At 52.6% G+C, this 13053-nt stretch overlaps 1 protein-coding gene across 3 annotated transcripts in view; it reads left to right on the top strand.

The window, feature by feature from the left end:
• NTRK3 (neurotrophic receptor tyrosine kinase 3) overlaps nt 1-13053 on the top strand; it is a 350817-nt gene that overhangs the window by 278736 nt on the left and 59028 nt on the right. For all 3 annotated transcript variants that reach the window (XM_057494679.1, XM_057494680.1, XM_036931897.2), the window contains exon 14: nt 9666-9796. In XM_057494679.1, the coding sequence (XP_057350662.1) occupies nt 9666-9796 (131 nt within the window). The remainder of the gene's footprint in view (nt 1-9665; nt 9797-13053) is intronic.

Raw genomic sequence — 13053 nt, 5'->3', positions numbered from 1 at the left:
AGTTCATTGCCGGGGGGAAGGGTGAGTATGATCAGGCTCCTTTGGGCCAGGAGACAGCAGACACCTCCAGGCAGCGGTCTTTGGAAGATCTCCGGGCTAGGCGCATGCTCACGGATAAACCAGGATCCCATGTCTCAGTACACCTAGCAAATTTACATAGAAATCAGATGCTGGCCTTTGCTCATGCCATTTACCATCTCTAGTGACATAGCAAATACGTTTTGAGCTTGTTTCCTCTGCACTACATGGGTTGGCTTTACATAGGGGAACAATATAAAGCAAAATAAAAGCAGAAGTGTTCCCAGGACACCTGCTTTTGCATTAGGGATAGACATTCTGAGGAGACAGAGAGCTCTTCTTAAAGACCAAGAGAAAACTGTGTGGAGAGCATGGAATTAGAGCCAGTCTTGGGATGTGGGTTGATTTCTCCCTGCGGAAATGGGAGCAAGGTGTCCCAGCTGGGAGAATGGCGTGGATAAAGATGCATGGCCGTGAACTCATGAGGTGGGCTCAGAGGACAGTGAATGGCCAGCCCATCCATCTGTCGGACCTGTCTTATGCATTTGTGTAAGGAATTTACAAGGAACACGCCTACGGTTCTGGGCCAGATTATCAGAGTTCTCAAATATCATCGTAAGGACTCTTCAGAAGGCACACATACTGTAGGCTAGCGCGTTGTGAATGCCCACCATGTGCTTACGCCCCCTTCCTGCCCCCCAGCTTGCACCGTTCTACCACAGCTCCATGCAATAGACACCTTGAAAAAAATCGTCTTCGTTTTACAGGTGAGGAAATTAAGGATCAGAGAGATAACTAATCAGGGAGGGTCCTTGAAGGATTGCGTAGAGGGCGAGTGAGGAGAAGAGAAGGAATTGGCAAATTCCTTTATGAACCTCTTTACCCATTATTTCACTCAACATGCTTCAGGTGCATGTCTATACACACATTGAATCCTCATGATGATTCGGTGAGACGGGCATTTCCTTAATTTCACTCTGTGAAATCATCAAGGCTTGAGTCTGTTTTAGTAAATCGCCAAATGCTGCCTCCTCAGATGGGTTGTTGAATATGCGTTCATACCTAATTCTGCCTCATTCCGAAGCCTCACCCCCATGTTCTAATACTGGTGTTTATTTACAAGAATTTTGGTCCCCTTCTTGTTCTTTCTTCTTCTTATGTATTTGAATATGTTGTTTCCTCCACCTGGACAAGTCTTGTAATACCCATTCCTTCCTCCACTGCTTGGATGGCTTCAGTTTCCTATAGAATCCAAGGTCACCGGGGGTCGTCAAGACCAATGACTTGGTTCCGTGAATGGGTGATGCGGACCTTTGGTCCGCCTTCCCCTGGCCCACCCTGTGGTTCTCATGGGTAACTTCTGCTCCCTGAGCTCACGACTTCCTGTGTGAAGCTGTGTTCTCGTGGCCCCACAGTGCCCTGCAGGCCATGTCTCGGCTTAGAACTGAGGGCCGGAAGGAGAAACCTTGAGCTCATTATGCTCTGTGTTCGCCAGGAGGTCACCCGATAGGCTTGGGGGGCAGAGCTGGATGCCCGGGATGAGAGGCTGAGGCGGCGTCCCAGGCAGCTCTGGAGGAGAAGGGCCTCTGGGGAGACTGGGATGCAGAATGAGCCCTGTGTTTGGGCACGTGAGTGAGAGCTTGTCACCGTCGAGTTGGAGGGGAAGCAGCCAACCAGGAAAGGGGGCAGGAAGTGGGGAGCCAGGCAAGTCCTTGTGGGGGGGCAGATTCTTGGTCAGAGCCTGAGCTTCATCTTTCAGCACCTAACTTCTCAGCCCCAGATGCTGTCCTCGAGGAGTCCTTTTGCTCTTTACCCTTGGCTCAGGCCACTGATGCTTAATGAGAGCCAGAGGGGGTCCTCTCACCATGTGAAGGGTCCGCGTGACGCGGAGACAGAGCAAGTGCGTATGGGAAGGTGGGTTGGGTCGGGTAAGCGGGTGTCAGGGCCCTGTGGTGTGGGCGGATGTCTGAGCTCGTGGACTGAGCTCGGAGGGGTAGCACCTGGGGGCAGGGACACGTCTGAACTTGAGCCTCACTCCCTGAACTCCTGGGTCAGGAAACGTGATCTGGAAATCGCCCCAGAACAGATAGTCCTCTGCCGATCCTGTCTCTTCACTGTTTCCAGAAACAGCAGGGTGTCTCACTGATTTATTCCTCTTGGTGGGAACACAGTGTCTCAGCATCCTAGACCACCGCCTCCAGCCGAGGCGTGTGCACGTGCCCAGATGCAGACAGCGGAGGCCCCTCGCTTAGGAGTCTGAGTGCAGGAGATGGAGGGTTAGGATGTGGGGCTCAGAACTGTCCTAGTTCCGTGGCATCCTGGGTCTTGGGGCTGGTCTTAAAGGCAGGGCATAAATAAGGCTGCTCCTTGGAACTTGTGGCCCCTTTCCCATTCTCACTCATCTTTCCTTTCTTTTTACTACTCCCTCAACTTCCCTTCTCCTTCCCTCTTTGAAGTGTTCTCCTTGCTAGAGCCTCTCACAAAGGGGATTTTCATTCATTCATTCATCAAATATTTAATGCATACCTGATGTGTACTGTGCCCCATGCTAGATCTGGTGCATGAATTCAAATATGTGATGTTGGCTTTGGACTTGAGCAGCTGCCAGCACCCTTCAGAGACCCTCTGCAAACCTGTGAAACTCTGAAGATGATTGTGGGGTGGGGGGAGCCCGAAGCTAATGTCTTGGGATGGGACACAGTTGCCAGCAGACATGTTATGTTCTTAGGCCATCCCAAGTCAGCCTCACCCCGAGAGAGCAATGGCAGCAAGCAGTGCCGGTGTTCATTCAACCTGGAATCCTTTCCCCCTGCCATTGCTACCCCCGCTTAGTTAGTGACCAGGACAAACTTCAAATTCAAGGCCCCCATGAGAATTCTGCAATGTTCTTTGGCTGGCTCTCCAGCCTTTGAAATGTCTTCTCCTAGAAAGATCTTTGCCATGAACCCAGGAGGTCCCCTTGTACTCCCACCCTGTAAATCACCCAGGTTGTGCCAGGGCAGTTGCTGGGATGCTTAGCCATGCTCTGCCCTTCTGTCCAGGTGGACAGCTGGCTGGGCTGGCTGCAGACCATATGAAGGGCCTGTAGCTGACCAAGGGGCACGCTTACCTGGTCATGCTCTAATTGTCACTTGCCCTGACACTCATAGGCTCAGCCAGCGAGGCCAGGAGAAGGGGTGAGGCCAGGTCAATGAGGGCATGCAGAAGTCCCTCTTCCAGCAAAGGCAGGGATCCTGTCCTCTCAGCAGTCTCCTTCCCTTCAAAGGTCCAGAGCTGGACCTCTCTCTCCCTCCTGCCACTTCAAAAACCCACAGTCGGAGCTCTGGGAATGTTTTTCTTTTCCATTTAAAGACATTCCATTTCATGTGTAATTAAATGTGTGGTATTGAATTAATGTTTTCTTCTGAGCATTTTTGGCAGCCTGAGACCCTAGGGTCTGGCTAGTACAAAGAAAACACACGCTTCTCAGAGAGCCCCCCCTTCTTTTCCCATTCCCTCTTCCCCCCCTTTCCTGCCGAGAATCTCCCTCCTCCTTCATGCACACAGTCACCCTTAGGTCTTACCTTGTAACTCGAGAGCCCCCGAGGCTGTTGGGACCCTTTGTTCTTCTGGGAGCATCGGGGCCTTGGATGTCTGTCCTCATCTCCAGAAGCCACCTCCATGCTCATGTTGAGCTCAGGTGGTGACGACGAATGGTGGCAAGAATGGAGTCCCCTGGAAATGACTCTCTCTCTGTCCTTTTCAATGCCATTGTCTCCACAAAGGGCTGTGGACAGTTCGGAAGGCAGCATTTCTCCCTGGTGTAGGGGTCACAGAGGCAAGGGGGCTGTCATGACTGAAGGACAAGGGGGCGGCATATTCTGCCCATGCAGACCTTCAGAGTCCAACGAGACACCTCTAACAGCTGGGTGATCTTGGGCAAATTCTCTTGAACTTAGCCACACACTGTGCAGAAACGAGTTGTAAGGATGAGTCAGACAGTGCATGTGGAGTGCTTAGCATGGGGCCTGCCTTAGGGTGAGGACTCAATTAAGGGGAGTTATTTTTATTATTAATAAGGGCTCCAGGGGATAATAATAAGCTGAAAGGGATAGGCTCAGAGTGAGACAGGGTTGATGGGGGAAGACTGAAAGGTCTCAGCAATGAGGGTGGCCCCAATTAGGAACTGGGGGTTATCATTACAATGGGCCAGGGAGGAAGGGAAGGTGGGGTGGTCAAGAGAACACACCAGGGCTCAGCTTCAAGGGCACCTGGCCAGCCCTTCGTGGTGCTGGGAGGGCCTGCTTCTGAGTCCCTTAGGCAACAGCCTTCAGAGAAAGGTGATCTCAGCACTGCACAGGTGGAGTACTTTTAGGAAAATAATTAGGCAAAGCACCAAGGTGGCCAGTGAGCTTTGGGGACAGCATCTGGGTCTGAATGAAGGAACACCCTGGCTTTTTGGGGCTGACTTTGCTGCCTGACATACAGCACAGTCTCAGGATCACCATTATTTATAACCACCGACCTGGGAAATCTGATTTCTCTCTCCTGATCAATAGCAATCTGTAGTAGGTGGCTGTCTCGGCCTCTGATGTCTTTATCCCACTGTCTGACCAACCTCCTCCCAGTAACTATTTGGGGCTCTGAAGGAGGGGGTCGGACAGGCTTGGGCAGGCTGCCAGTGACCCCCAGAGTCGGTGTCGGCTCCCCTGCTCCCACCCCAGCAACCTCATGCCATTTTATTTCACAAGAATATCACCATCCTTCATCAAGTTCCTTTCCAAGCCACTATTTTGTTTGAGGGTAGATTGAGCAATTAGTTAAAACCTCGCAGAAAGGAAGGAGACACACTTTGTTAAATGTCCACTATGGTTCAGATATTTCCTATTACCTCTTCTGTCTAAAAATGTTAAGTCAGTCCTCTTCACAACTCTGCCAAGTAGACAGACACTTCCTTGTTCTACAGTTAAGGGAGCAGAACCCAAGGGGGGAGCAGGCAGGGTTGGGGTGCAGACACAGACCTGTTTCCTTTCCCGAGTCCTCGCAGCATCTGGTGGGCTTTCTGCGTCCCCTTCGCCCCTGGTCAGAAGGGCTGAGCAGTTCACGGTTGCTACACACCTGTTTTCCCAGGAAATGGAGGTGAAGATAACAGTGGTACCTGCATCTCGGGCCACGTCCCTCTATCCCTTGGTCCTGGACAGGTCCCAGAAGGTGTGGCAGGAAACCTCTTCCTCCCAGGAGGAGGCAGCCCAGGTGAACAGAGGCCGGATGAGGGGGAACGGCAACGTGCCCGCTAAGCTCCCAGGGGTCTGAGGCCTTCGGGACAGGGCCTGCTGGTGGCCTCCTTAGATTAAGCTGGGTCACGCTTGCTCCAGGCCTGGGGAAGACCTCCCAGAAGTGAATCCCACACATGGAGAACAATGATCTTTATCCTCAGTACAGAGGGAAATGTGTGAAGCAGTGACTGAAATGCAGGAATCCTCCTGTATTTGTCGATTGACCCTCTTGTCCTGTGGGAACGAGAAGCTATACGGTGGCTTTCTCTGGTGGAACCTAGTCGGTGGCTCTCTCAACACGTGGAGTCAGGGAGGAGCGAGGCCAGGAGGTGCCAGGGACCCTTTTCATCTCCCCACGACCCTTCCCCCCGCACACCAGCCCCCTGCCGTCCACTCAGACCCTCACTGCTGGAGACTGGGAAACCTTCCCACGGCCCCGGCTGTGTGTCCCCCTCTCTCCTCATCCCCTGCCAGCGTCCCGGCATCTGAGACGTGTGACCCGGACTCGGCAGGGCCAGCCAGCCAGGCAGTAAAAGGAGATTGATGCTCTTTCCTCCTAGGGACATCTATCACTTTTTGGCACGCGGGTCAAATGGCCTCACTAGAGGCAGCTCTGAGCAGTGCTCTGCGAGCTAAAAATAGCAAAAAAAAGAGGCCCAAGTAGACGTGTGAACGTCAGAAATGGAAATGGTTCACTGTGGCCCTTCCCCAGGGTCCGAGCAGCGCCCTTTCCTCCCACAGCCTCCCACCCAAACCCTTCTCCCCAGGGCCTCTGGGAAGGGGGGCAGCCCTTGCCCCCCTGGGAAGATGAGCAGGGAAAGAAGCTGGGCAGGAGTAGGAGAAGGATGTCGGAGAGTTGAATTTCTGTGGACAGGGTCACCCTGGAGGCCACAGAGCAGGAAAGGCAACCGTAGGTAAGGGAAAAACACACGGGCTCAGGAGCCACAGAAAGAGGGGGGCTCTTCCTTGGCCGTGTCTTGGCTCTGAGAACTTTGGAAAGTTACCCTCTGCCTCTGTTTTCTCATCTGTGAAAGGGGTACAGTTACACTCACTCTCACGGTTACCATGAGAACAGAATGTTGAGTGAATAGTAGGACTGGGCCCAGATTTATTGCCTTTTCCCTACTTCCTCCTACTTAGGATCAGGGAAGGCAGCTGCTCGCATGGTGTTCTGGTCCAGGGCCTGGGTGGCACGCAGGGTTGTCCAGACGGAAGGGATTTGCCTTCTGAGCTGGGCCCGTGTCCAGCCTCTCTCTGCTGAAACGGCTCCGTTGCCTTGTGGGACTTCTCCCCGTGGCCGGGAGGAAGTTCTCTCTTGGGAGCAGGGGGCCGAGGGCAGGATTCCTGATGGAGTTGGGGGCTGTTTTCATCTTCCATTCCTTCTGCTGGCCCTTCCTGGGTCTCACCACCCCGTTCACGGACCCAGCTCAGGTACTGGCCTCAGACGACTCCCTGAAGACAGAGAGAGTGAGCCGAGGCTGTTTTCTACTGAGCCGCTGCACGTTCCATGTCTCTGAAAAAGATCTGTTTGCAGATTTGGGGAAAACACTGTGGTCCATGGGAGGCTTCCACTCCGGGTTTGCAGAGAGCAGACAGATTTCCAGAAACACGGTCACCTGCCCGTTGCTACATCCAAGTCCCACGGAAGTCATAGCCCCCCCTCCTGTAGTGGGAGTTTTGCTGCTGATGCCAGGTGCTCAACTCCTGGGATGTAGAGGGAAGGCTGGGAAACAGCTCCCTGTCCTCTGCTCCCGCTTGGCTGCTCTGAATCTTCCAGGGCCTGAGATTCTTGCCACCAAGGAGGAGATGGAGGGTTCTGAGATGTGCCTCAGCACCTCTGAGAACCAGAGCTCTGGAGAGCTTCTCTGTTCTCTGCTCTCACTGTAGCTGAGAGTGAAGAGCTCTCAGGGAAGCTGGTGAGCTTGCCCAGCCTGGAGTTGGACTCAGGGGTCCACGAACTTCCATGCTATGGCTTTGCCTTTGCAGAGGTACGTCCAGAGCACAGGAAGGCAAAAGAGGCATGTTCTCCACCACGTGGATGAGCACGTGAGGCTCTGAGAGGGGGTCTGACTCAGCCTAAGCTGCACAGCTGGGGACGGGGGAGAGGGGAGCCTGAAGGGGAGCCATGATTGCAGGCCCCCCTCCTGGGCTCCCAGCTGGGAGGCACGACTGAACTGTTCATGGACTTGGGGCTTGTTGAGGCCAAGCTGCAAAGGGGAACGTCTGTCAGCTGCTGGCTAATCCTCCCCCCCCCCCCACAGGGGCGTCCTGTTTCATGGTTCTCAAAAGAGGTGCCCAGGTCGGCAGCTTCGCCATCACCTGGGATCTTGTGAGGAAGGCGAATCTCAGGCCCCACCCTGCCTCCTGAACAGGCATCTCTGGGGAAAGGGCCCAGCGATCCGGGCAAGCCCTCCAGGCGATTCTGATGTGGCTGGGTTTGAGAACCACAGTTCTTTTGCAATGCTGAGGGAGGCTGGAGTTGGGGTGGGGTCTGGGGCCGAAGGGGGCTTGTCCCCAGTGATTTGGCTGCACTGACATGTCCTGGTGCTCTGGATTCCAGTTCTGTCTCAGCTACCAGTTAGGGACACCTGACTTGGCCTTTATTTTCCCTTCTTGTAAAATAATATAAATAATGAAGAAAACACCTCAACACACCAGCATGATAGAGGAGGCGAGCATTTGCAACCCTTTGCTTACAATAGCCATGGAGCGCGTAAGCGGGACTTGTTTAATCCTCCCCCACCCATTTTCAGACGAGGAAACCAAGCCGAGATGTTTGGGGAGGTGCACAGACTCAAGCGGCTGGGGGATCCAGGCCCTGCCGCAAGAGCCCCCGGCTGCCCATTCCTGACCAGCCCCTGCACATCCAGAGGCCTTGAAAGCTGCCACCATCAGCCCGTCTCCACTCCGAGGCTGGGCCAGGACGCTCACCTGGCAGGACCCAGGCGTCACCCATAGTCACCTGGGAATGACCGTGCAGTAGTGAGCATGTGGCCTCCCTCCGGAGGTCCTGACCTCCCATTTCCTCTCAGTGGGAGACTCTTTAGCCTTCCAAACTCCCAGGCCCACAAATACTATTCCGCAGAAGCCAGGAAATAGCATCACGGGGTGTGAAGAAGGAACCAGGTTGGAATGCCCCTGTGGTGGAGGCTGGTGCAGGAAAGGCTTCGTGTGCCGCAGCCCCGTGGCCTGGAGGAGCAGCCGCCAGCCGCAGAGAGCCGGCAGGTCTGTCCTGCTGGGAGGAGGGAATGACGGTCTGCGAGGCTTCCTCCCACGAGGCTCTGCTGCCAGGTCATCTTGGGGGTGGATCCCAAGAACTCTTGATAGAAAAAAAAAGACGTGTGTAGCCAGAAGGGAATCCCCACGCCATTCAGAACACTTGCAAAGCCTTGTAGTCACGCCCCTCTGTCCCTGTCACATGTCTCCTCGCTCATGGGGACAGTCTGCCTGGCCCGTCTTCAGCTTTCGCTTTTTGACAAGGTCATCTGAGACAATCCCCTTTCCTGGCTCTGCGCTGTATCTTCATATTGTTGATACAGGTATTTAATGGGCTTCCGCCTGCTGAACAATTAATGGAAGGGTCAGTGAGTAATCTCTGGCTTGCCCCTTTCGTCACCAGCCCAGGGCTGGGGCAGCAACTTTGTAGCATTCTTTCCAAATAGGTGGGAGGGCTGAGGTCACATCTTTGCTTTCTCCTGGCAGATAGACTCTAAGTAGGTTGCTAAGTTAGCCGAGGCAATGGCAACCCTTCTCTTTGCAGAGACCCTTGTTCTGGGGAGGTCTCTGGACTTTGCCTGCTTGAGTTCATTGTTCTTTCTCTCAGAGGGAAGGGATTTCTCAAGTAGAGGCTTCCCCCAAATAATTTTAGCCCCCATTCAGTAGTCTCTACCAGGAAGCAGACACTTGAAAGGATTGCTACAGCCGTTATGCTACGGCAAGAGCCAGTGCGTGTCCCTGTGCGTGTGTGTCTTTCGTCTGTCCCGGGCACTGAGAGCTTGTTAGAAATGCAGATTCTCAGATGCCGTGGCTCAGCGTCTGCACGAGGCCCACAGAATTCTGTTCCCAGAGACGGGCTGTAACCTGTCTCCTGCAGCTGCAGCTGATGATACTAGAATCCTGCATGTTGGCGACTGCTGATTGCGTTTTCCTGCCGAAGCAGCTATGTTTTGGGGAGGCTCGGGGCTGGGCAGGGGCAGAGATGAGAGGATCCTGGGTCGGACTCTCAGACCACTGGGTGATGCCTGGTTTCGTACCCCCACTGGGGTGCTGGCTTTGCCTCACCCTGCCGTGGACTCAGGAGCAGATCTCCCTGCGCTAGACGCCTGGGCCTCTAATGGGGGGACAGGTGCCTGGGACTGACTGGGCCGCTCTCCTCTCTGTCCCCTCCTACAGATGTGCAGCACATTAAGAGGAGGGACATCGTGTTGAAACGAGAACTGGGCGAGGGAGCCTTTGGGAAGGTCTTCCTAGCAGAGTGCTACAACCTCAGCCCGACCAAGGACAAGATGCTCGTGGCCGTGAAGGTAAACCCCAGAGGCATGTGGGCCCAGGCAGGGAGAGGGCTGGCTGGGGCCGGGAGCCGGAAGAAGGGGCTCACTCCACTGGGCGAGATGGTGCAAACTGGCTCTATCAGAGGTCAGGGGCGCTGAAGTTTCCTCTGGACCCAAACTGACTTCCTTTGGCTTCCGAGGTTAAGAGCCGTGGCAGGGAGGGGCTGGGCCTGAGGCCCAGCTGGGGAAGCGAGGTATGTACCATGAAAGGCCCTGGGCACTGCGGGCCCCCCGCTGGCCCTCCTGCCTTCTCAGCGACTTTGTGAGATGTATTGGCCGTGCCTAGAAAGTCACTTGACTGTTTCTCAGGAATGGGGTTGGGTAGGGGGGGAGCAGGGGTGAAGGGGCCCTAGGAGCCACCGCTCAAGGGCAGCAGGCATCTCTGGGAATTGGAGGTGGGGTGGGGGTCAGGGATGGAGCACAGGGGGAACAGCGAGTGAGGCAGGGAAAGATTTTTAGATAACCCCATGGGGTCCAAGTTCAGCCCCCAGGGGGAGACGTGCCTGAGGGTAACTGCCTCCTGGCAGCTACTGGACGGGTCTCTTACCCACAAGGCTTTTGTGTTGCCAGGCCAGCTGTGCAGATCTGCAGCCGGGGCTGAACTGCTGGGGGCAGTGGGAAGGGACTTCGTTCCTAGTCCCCCGCCTGACACTTCCTCCAGCAGAGAGCAGCTTCTACTGTAAATCAGTGCTGGACATGGTTGGCACAATCCAGAGGCCAGGAGCCTTGCTGACACACCCACAGGTCCTGGGAACCGTGCTCTGGGCCATGGGCTGGTCTCCCTGTGTGCAGCAAGCAGGCCTCTGAGGTCAGCAGGGGTTACTGTTTCCCATGAAGACGCTCACCCAGGCCTGGCCTGGCCTTAGTACCGAGAGCCGCAACCAAACCACCCTCACAATGGCAGCTTTACGCGGTGAGACTTCGGGGTGTCTGGATACAGTTGCCTCCATCCACAGAGGGCAGCTGACCTCCACAGATGGGGGTCATGCAGGCTACAGGCATAGCACGGGCATCAGAGAGCCTGGGTGGGAGGCCCAGCCCACCTCTGATTAGCTGTGTGACTTTGAGCAAGAAGCTCAACCTTTGGGGCCTCAGGCTCCTTCTCTGTATGATAGGAAATATAATATCTCCTCCTGAAAGCTTCCATGATTCAATTACCTAACATGGGAAATCCTTAGTGCCCTGCTTGGGACACAGTAAGTGCTCAATGCAGAGTAGTTGGTATTTGTTTTTATCACCGTTCTTGACGTTGGCATGATTGAATGTGCGCGGACATGTGGCATGCTGCCTGCCAAGCTCATGTTGACCATCTAAAATAGGAGCTGCTAAATGTTTTGTCTAAAAGGGCCAGATAGTGAATATCTTAGGCTCTGAGGGACATATGCTCTCTCTTTTAACTACTCAACTCTCTGCCCATATAGGTGAGAAAGCAGCGCACACAATATGTAAACTGGTGCTGGCTGTTTTCCAATAAATTTTTTTTTTTTTACAAAAATAGGTGTTGTCTGCTGACCTCTGCTTTAGAAAATCCATAAGGAGCTAGAGTATTGCCCCCATGAAAGGCTAATGATTATTATTAGTAGACGTCCTGACAATGAACTTGCTCTGTCAGTGTCCATAGATGCGGGACAGTCAGATGGACCAGGGATGTGGAAACGTCTATGATTTGTTGCTAAACTTAGAATCTACACTTCCACGAAATTTTTCATTTAAGGGTGACAGTGATCCACTGGGTGTTCCAGCATCTGTCTGGGGACCGGCGAATGCACTGAACGTTTTTGCTCTTTGAGCAGGAAATGAAATGATGGCCTAAAACCCTGGGAAATGTTTTCCTCTGAGTGGTCTGGCATGTGGGGCAGTACCCAGACTGGGGAATGTGGAAAATGTGTTTCTGTTTTCATCCTTTTATAAGGCTGTCCTTCTTCCCTCGGGTCTGGGAAGCTTGAGGAGATGGGCGCTCTGGGATTGCACGCCGCCCGCCACCCGGTGGGGCTGTCTCGGCAGGAGACGCTCTTCTCCGGAGAACAGCCGAGAAATGGCACATCCTGCTTCCTGTCCTCTTTGGATTTTACTGCTTTTTGCAGGCTCCTTCCTCTTCAATTTGTTCTCATGTTGATGTAGGGTAAATGTGGACTTTCAGAAAACATATCCATGAATAACCCGAGATTAGGTTTTCTAAAAGTTGCGTTTGTAAATCAACTGGCAAGAATTTTTTGCCCAGCCGTTGCTATGGTGGAAATAAAAAGTAGAAGTCCCAGCCTGTTTTGAAGGCGTTTACAGTCTGTTGGGGAGATAAGAGAATACTCATGAAAGGAATGGAGAATGGGACAAGACAGAGGGTAGCTTGTGTATATCCGCAGTGTAACGGTGACATTAAAATCATGTGATTTGTGATGTTTTTAAATAAGTGATGGCCACTTTTAAAAAGTCATTTAACAAACAATACACCAGCTGCAAAGATCTCAAAAGAGTCTCTTCTGATAGCCAAATCACTGATAAGAATGTGAGACAGGTGTCCAGTGTAATTAATCATCAGAAGAAATGCAAATGGAACCATGAGACACCACGATACACCCACCAGAATGGCTAAATAGCACCAACAGTGCTTAGTGCTGACAAGGACATGGAGCAACTTCAACTTTCATAGTCTGCTGGTGGGAATGCAAAGAGGAATAATTGTTCTGAAAAATAGTTTGGTATTCTAGAACATTAGCATTCTGTGTGACCCAGTATTTCTACTTCTAGGCTCTATCCTATCTATCTGTCTGTCTGTTTATCTATCTATCATCTATTTATCTACCAAGAGATATGTCTAAGAATGTTCATAAAGCATTATGTATAACAGTCCAGAGCTAGAAACAACCAGAGTGTCCATCAATAGCAACACAGATAAATAAATACGGTGCATTCATACCATGGGGAACTATTCAACAAGGAAAGTCAATGAACTAGGGCTACTTGCAACAACATGGAAGAATTTCAAAAACACAATGTTGAATGAAAAAGGATAAATATGGAAATATATATAATGCTATATGTATGATTCCACTTATTTAAATTTAAAAAAAAAACAAATAAAACCAAACCCTAGTGTTAGGTATTCACAGTTAGTTAGTAAAAACTTTTTAAAAGAGCAAGGCCCTGAGTTCCATTAAGTCAGGATAGTGGTTGGCTTTGGGATGAGGCAGAGCATGCCAGGGGAGCAGGGCATGGGGTGAGGGAAATTTCTG

The sequence above is a fragment of the Manis pentadactyla genome, chromosome 18 (genome assembly GCF_030020395.1).
Source record: "Manis pentadactyla isolate mManPen7 chromosome 18, mManPen7.hap1, whole genome shotgun sequence".
Classification (NCBI taxonomy): Eukaryota; Metazoa; Chordata; class Mammalia; order Pholidota; family Manidae; genus Manis; species Manis pentadactyla.
This window is presented reverse-complemented; position numbering and strand designations above follow the sequence as displayed.